The sequence below is a fragment of the Epinephelus moara genome, chromosome 3, assembly GCF_006386435.1.
Source record: "Epinephelus moara isolate mb chromosome 3, YSFRI_EMoa_1.0, whole genome shotgun sequence".
Classification (NCBI taxonomy): Eukaryota; Metazoa; Chordata; class Actinopteri; order Perciformes; family Serranidae; genus Epinephelus; species Epinephelus moara.
The window spans coordinates 114,233-121,461 of NC_065508.1; the positions used below are offsets into that span (position 1 = coordinate 114,233).

A 7,229-nucleotide genomic window follows, 5' to 3' on the forward strand; every position below is an offset into this window, starting at 1 on the left:
TTTCCACTCATTCCCTCATTCCCTCATTCACTCATTCTCTCATTCACTCATTCCCTCATTCCCTCATTCACTCATTCTCTCATTCACTCATTCACTCATTCTCTCATTCACTCATTCTCTCATTCTCTCATTCACTCATTCTCTCATTCACTCATTCCCTCATTCTCTCATTCTCTCATTCACTCATTCTCTCATTCACTCATTCCCTCATTCACTCGTTCACTCATTCTTCTTCTTCTTGTCTCAGAAACCCAAATACGAGACTCGTTGGAAGATCATCGAGAGCACTGATGGAAACAGCTACACCTTTGTTGACCCCACCCAGCTGCCGTACAACCACAAGTGGGAGTTTCCTCGAGACAAGCTCCGCCTCGGTGCGACACACCATCCAATCACAGCACTGCACGTCTCAACACTCCTGTTATCTGTGTTCATTATTGATACAGTCACTGATCTCCCATCATCCTCTGCTGTCAGGTCTCATGTGAAGACATGTCTCAGCTGTCTGTCCCTTTGTCCTCCTGTCCTCCATCCTCTGTCCTCCTGTCCTCGCTGTCCTCCATCCTCTGTCCTCCTGTCCTCCTGTCCTCCATCCTCTGTCCTCCTGTCCTCTCTGTCCTCCATCCTCTGTCCTCCTGTCCTCTCTGTCCTCCTGTCTTCTCTGTCCTCCATCCTCTGTCCTCCTGTCCTCTCTGTCCTCCTTTCCTCTCTATCCTCCTGTTCTCCTGTCCTCTCTGTCCTCCTGTCCTCCATCCTCTGTCCCTCTGTCCTCCTTTCCTCTCTATCCTCCTTTCCGTCTTGGTCCTCTGTCCTCTCTGTCTTCTGTCCGCCTGTCCTCTATCCTCCTGTCCTCTCTGTCCTCTGTCCTCCGTCCTCTGTCCTCTCCGTCTTGGTCCTCTGTCCTCTGTCCTCTCTGTCCTCTCTGTCCTATGAGTTAGTTGACCTCCTCTCTGTCTCTCAGGCGCTGTTTTGGGATCGGGGGCGTTCGGGAAGGTCGTTGAGGCGACAGCGTACGGTCTGGGAACGAAGGACGCCACCCGAGTCGCCGTCAAGATGCTCAAACGTGAGTCCCCAGATCTTCACCTTCATCATCATCAGCATCATCATGGCTGTGACTCATACTTCCTGTCTTCCTGAACAGCGAGCGCTCACTTGGTGGAACGTGAAGCTCTGATGTCAGAGCTCAAGATCCTCGGCTACCTTGGTTACCATGACAACATCGTCAATCTGCTGGGAGCCTGCACGCGAGGAGGTGATGATGGTTCGATGTTTAACCACAGACTCTGCTGTGGATTCATCTGCGGCAGAAAGTAGTTCCTAACAGCGTCCCCACTTCCTCCTGTGTGATCAGATCCACGGCGAGCGGCGAGACAGAGTTTATTATAAAGATCTTCAATCTGAACCAATCAGAGCCGGCGACAGGAAGTCACAACGTTTTGATGAACACATGAATTAATTCAGTCATTAAATAATGTTACAAACAGCCTCCATCTGGTCTCAGTGTGTCGCCACAGATTACTGCGTGTCAGTCGCCACACGGCGTGCGTCGCAGTTTCACTCTCACAGGAAGTTAAACAAAATGTTTGGATGGAATGAACGTGTTAATGTTGTCTCTCTGACCTTTGACCTCTGTCTTCCTTCCATCAGGCCCCATGTTGATGATCACAGAGTACTGTAGCCACGGCGACCTGCTCAACTTCCTGCGGGCTCACGCTCAGGACTTCATGACGTCCATTGTGAGCGTGGACGAATCAGAGGGGGAGGTGTTCTATAAGAACATGGCTGCCCTGCACGCCAGGCTCAGGAGGTCAGGTTATACACGAGCTCACACGTGTCCAAACTGCGACGCAAACGACACAAATAAACCTGCTCACATTGTGTGTGTGTGTGTGTGTGTGTGTGTGTGTGTGTCTCAGTGACAGTGGGATCTCGTGTTGTTCAGATTATCAGGAGATGCAGCCGGCTCTGAGTCCAGGACAAAAACACTCAGGTAACAACCTGAACACACCTGTAATTTTGTGTCTGAGGTCACACCTGTCTGTCTGTCTCACTGTCTGTCTGTCCCTCAGGTATGCAGACAGACAGTATCTCTGTTGAAGACCTCATGAGGTTTTCCTACCAGGTCGCTCAGGGTCTGGACTTCCTGTCCACCAGGAATGTAAGAACACACACACACACACACACACACACTCTCCACTCGACCTCAACCTGAGTCTAACGAGTGAGGACAGACGAGTCCTCATTATCATCATTAAAACTAAAATTAGTCCAGAAACATCAAAACATTATTAAACACCTGTCTGTCTGTCCACCTGTCTGTCTCTCCACCTGTCTCTCCACCTGTCTGTCCACCTTTCTGTCTCTCCACCTGTCTGTCCACCCGTCTGTCTCTCCACCTGTCTGTCCACCTTTCTGTTTCTCCACCCGTCTGTCCACCTTTCTGTCTCTCCACCTGTCTGTCCACCCGTCTGTCTCTCCACCTGTCTCTCCACCTGTCTGTCTCTCAGTGTATCCACAGAGACGTGGCGGCGAGGAATGTCCTGCTGACTGATCGTCGTGTAGCAAAGATCTGTGACTTCGGTTTGGCGCGAGACATCCGTAACGACGACAGTTACATCGTCCAGGGAAACGTGCGTGTCCGTCCTCAGCGTCCAGGTGAATCAGGTGGAACCACGTCCCCGACTTTTATTGTGACGTCTTCCTGTGTTTTATTTTGACAGGCTCGTCTCCCGGTGAAGTGGATGGCGCCAGAGAGCATCTTTCAGTGCGTCTACACCGTCCAGAGCGACGTCTGGTCCTACGGAGTCCTACTGTGGGAGACCTTTTCTCTGGGTAACCATGGCAACACCTTGTCCAATCACATCACAGCTCTGATTAATATTAGTTATTGATCGTGACATTAAGTTCTTCAGTGGCTCGGTACCCATGAGCCTCAGCAGCTGTTGCCATGGAGACGCCTCCACTCAGACATATGACATGTCTGCCTGGCGACAGAGTCTGAAGCTCTGTGATTGGCTGACAGTGTGTTTGTATCCTCCTGTTCAGGTAAGAGTCCATACCCTAATGTTGCCGTGGATACCAACTTCTACAAGATGATCCAAGATGGACGCCACATGGATCAGCCTGACTTTGCTCCAGCAGACATGTGAGCAGACGGACAGACAGACGTTAGTTTAAATAAAGTTGTTATGATTGTGACGGATTCACCTGTCGTCCTCACCTGTCGTCCTCTCAGGTATCAGCTGATGAAGCTCTGCTGGAGTCTGGAGCCCACACACAGACCAACCTTTAAAACGATCGCTGAGCTCATCAACAGGCTCCTCCCCTCCACCAGTGACATGTCGCCACATCACAGCGAGCAGGTGAGACAACTTCCTGTCTGAGCTGTGCCCTCAGATGTGTCTGGCAGGCTTCAGGTCGCATCTGAACACTGTGTCGTCTTCTTCTTCACAGTCGGCGTACAGGAACATCTGTGAGTTCAGAGAGGAGGAGGAAGAGGAGGTCAGAGGAGGAGATGCCGTGAAGAGAGGAGGAGGAGGAGGTGGAGGAGGAGAAGAGCGAGCTCACAGAGGTCACTAAACCGCCACCTGTTACTAAAAGAAGCTCCCCTGTAAAAATCTGCTCTGACTCCGCCTCCTTTTTATCCTCTCAGAGTGCCATGAGGATGATGATGATGATGATGACGACAATGAGGAGGAGCCGATGATGAAGAACATCTACCAGCTGTCCTGATCATTTCGTCCAATCAAAATGTGTCTCAGTGTCTCATGTTGTCATGACAGCGTCGTCACAAAGGCCATGCCCCCTTTAGGTAAAAACAACACTGTAAAAAAGCTGCTGACAAAAAAATAAAAATACAGTTTAGGATTTTGTCTCATCCCCAAAGAGCGACGGACGTCTGAGACAAAGCCTTAATCACACATCAGAATCTGGAACAGTCGGACACAGACTGATTCAGAACAGGTGTCGGCAGTTTGTGATGCCGTCGGCAAAAAAGCACAAAGAGCGAGAAAGTCTGAGGAGGATGGACAGGAAGACCAACTTTGACCAGGAAGTCAGCACACGTGCTCTCATCATAACTCGTTGCTTTGTCCGTCGACTTTCACGTCTTAATGTGACGCGTTGAGTTTCCTCTTGCATCTGCTGCGGACATCATCATGTCTTTTCAAAATAAACTTCTGTTTCCACAGGAAGTGTTCAGTTCATCAGTCTCTGAACTCTGACTTAATTTAAGGAACGTTGTCGCCATGTTTGTTTTTTCTTTAACCACAGAAACTTTATGACGAGGATGTGATGTCATTCGTGGGGCAATAAATCGCAGGATGTCATATGAAGCGTGTGTGAGGAGGCGTGTTGTGGTCAGAGCGCTGCACGAGTCGTTTATTTGACTCGCTCCGAATGAACGTCAACGACATTTTATGTATTTTCTCTTAAAAACGACCCAGTCAGTAACGAGTTAATTAGCGTGCAGCTGTTGAAGCACAGTTGACCCAAACTGATGTCCTGTTCAGGAAGTGACACGTTGGGTCGCTGTGATGGACACAAACCAAATCATTAACATGTTTCTTTAAATTCAAATTCAAAAGCTTTATTGGCATGAAAGTTTTCAGTAAAACATTATTGACAAAGCATAAAACACAAACACAAAATAACAGTAACGTGAAAATTAATCAAAATCAAGTTTATTTCTGTCTCCATGACGACAGCGATGGTTGACCTGCAGTGATGTCATCATTCATCTTGTTGTTGTTTTTTATTTCCATGCATTTTTTTTTATTTTATAAACTTCAGAATTTAAATTTGATACAGGAAGTGCTGATTTCACCCAAAAAGGGGCGGAGCCTGATGTGACATGCTGCTGTCATTTGTAAAGATGTTAAAATCAAAACTTTATTGAGAGATCCAGAGTGACGACAGGTCTGATCACGTGAACACTGACATCATTGTGCCGAAGGATCCCAACAAACAAACAAACAAACAAATGAACAAACAGCTATGAAACAAATGATTTTGTTTTTCTAAAAATCAGATGGACATTAAAACGATTAAATGTAAACAGACTCTGAACACGCCGTGCGTTTGATCTTTTTATTTTACTGGATCAACTTTTTAAGAAAATGTTTTAATAAAAATCAAATGAACTGTTTCACTGATCAGAACTGTGATTTAATGTTTTATATTTTTACAGTGTAAAAAGTAAATTCATTGTTTTCACATCTGTAAATTTGAGTACCTTGAGTCATTTCTGGTACACTGAGAGCAGGTCTACGGCAGTCAACTTCCCTGTGTGTGCACACGTACTGGGAGAATGAAGCTGATTCTGATTCTGAACCAGTCTAACACCTGGACACACCTGGACACACCTGGACGATCTGTGACATCACAGATTAAAAATATTGCATACTGTCAGGGAGGGAGAGATTTAAATTAATTAATAATCAAGGACATGATAAAATATTAAAAAACAGCAGATATTGATTATTGATCAGATTAATCAAACAGCTGAGAAAATAAACTTCAGTCTGTTATGAATCATGAAATATGAATAATCTCATCTCAGCACATCGTCATGTTGTGGTCATGTGGTGGTCATGTTGTGGTCATGTCGTCATGTTGTCATCATGTTGTCATCATGTTGTGGTCCTGCTGTTGTCATGTTGTCATCATGTTGTCATCATGTTGTCATCATGTTGTCTTCATGTTGTCATCATGTTTACTTCATGTTGTCATCATGTTGTGGTCATGTAGTCATCATATTGTCATCATGTTGTGGTCATGTTGTTATCATGTTGTCGTCATGTTGTGGTCATGTTGTCATCATATTGTCATCATCTTGTCGTCATGTTGGGGTCATGTTGTCATCATGTTGTCTTCATGTTGTCATCATGTTGTTGTCATGTTGTCGTCATGTTGTTGTCATGTTGTCATCATATTGTCATCATGTTGGGGTCATGTTGTCATCATATTGTCTTCATGTTGTGGTCATGTAGTCATCATATTGTCTTCATGTTGTCATCATGTTTACTTCATGTTGTCGTCTTGCTGTTGTCATGTTGTCATCATGTTGTGGTCATGTAGTCATCATATTGTCATCATGTTGTCGGCATTTTGTGGTCATGTTGTCATCATGTTGTTGTCATGTTGTTGTCATGTTGTCGTCATGTTGTGGTCATGTTGTCATGATGTTGTCGCCATGTTGTCATGTTGTCATCATGTTGTGGTCATGTTGTCTTCATGTTGTCATCATGTTGTCATCATGTTGTCTTAATTTTGTCATGTTGTCTTCATGTTTTCATCATGTTTACTTCATGTTGTCATCATGTTGTCTTCATGTTGTCATCATGTTGTCTTCATTTTGTCATCATTTTACTTCATGTTGTCATGTTATCATACTGTCATGTTGTGGTCATGTTGTCATCATGTTGTCAACATGTTGTCGTCATGTTGTCATCATGTTGTCATCATGTTATCGTCATGTTGTCATGTTATCATACTGTCATCATGTTGTGGTCATGTCATCATGTTGTCATCATGTTGTGGTCATGTTGTCATCATGTTGTCATCATGTTGTCGTCATGTTGTCATGTTATCATACTGTCATCATGTTGTGGTCATGTTGTCATCATGTTGTCATCATGTTGTCATCATGTTGTCTTCATGTTGTCATCATGTTGTCTTCATGTTGTCGTCCGGCTGTTGTCATGTTGTCGTCATGTTGTCTTTATGTTGTCATCATGTTGTCATGTTGTCTTCATGTTGTCATCATGTTTACTTCATGTTGTCATCATGTTGTCTTCATGTTGTCATGTTGTCTTCATGTTGTCATCATGTTTACTTCATGTTGTCATCATGTTGTGTTCATGTTGTCATCATGTTGTCATCATGTTGTGGTCCTGCTGTTGTCATGTTGTCATCATGTTGTCATCATGTTGTCATCATGCTGTCTTCATGTTGTCATCATGTTTACTTCATGTTGTCATCATGTTTACTTCATGTTGTCATCATGTTTACTTCATGTTGTCATCATGTTGTCATCATGTTTACTTCATGTTGTCATCATGTTTACTTCATGTTGTCATCATGTTGTCATCATGTTGTCATCATGTTTACTTCATGTTGTCATCATGTTTACTTCATGTTGTCATCATGTTGTCTTCATGTTGTCATCATGTTGTCATCATGTTGTCTTCATGTTGTCATCATGTTTACTTCATGTTGTCATCATGTTG

The 7,229-nt window shown here is 44.6% G+C and overlaps 1 protein-coding gene across 1 annotated transcript in view; it reads left to right on the forward strand.

Annotated features, from left to right (window-relative positions):
* The window catches only part of LOC126384018 (macrophage colony-stimulating factor 1 receptor 2-like), an 18,721-nt gene extending 13,575 nt beyond the window's left edge, over positions 1-5,146 (forward strand). The window contains exons 10-21 of the mRNA XM_050034833.1: positions 248-374; positions 962-1,063; positions 1,142-1,252; positions 1,648-1,807; positions 1,917-1,990; positions 2,070-2,158; positions 2,508-2,630; positions 2,721-2,832; positions 3,046-3,145; positions 3,236-3,362; positions 3,454-3,571; positions 3,653-5,146. Coding sequence (XP_049890790.1) covers positions 248-374; positions 962-1,063; positions 1,142-1,252; positions 1,648-1,807; positions 1,917-1,990; positions 2,070-2,158; positions 2,508-2,630; positions 2,721-2,832; positions 3,046-3,145; positions 3,236-3,362; positions 3,454-3,571; positions 3,653-3,732 — 1,323 coding nt within the window. The 3' untranslated portion in view covers positions 3,733-5,146. The remainder of the gene's footprint in view (positions 1-247; positions 375-961; positions 1,064-1,141; positions 1,253-1,647; positions 1,808-1,916; positions 1,991-2,069; positions 2,159-2,507; positions 2,631-2,720; positions 2,833-3,045; positions 3,146-3,235; positions 3,363-3,453; positions 3,572-3,652) is intronic.
* Positions 5,147-7,229: the final 2,083 nt, after the last annotated feature.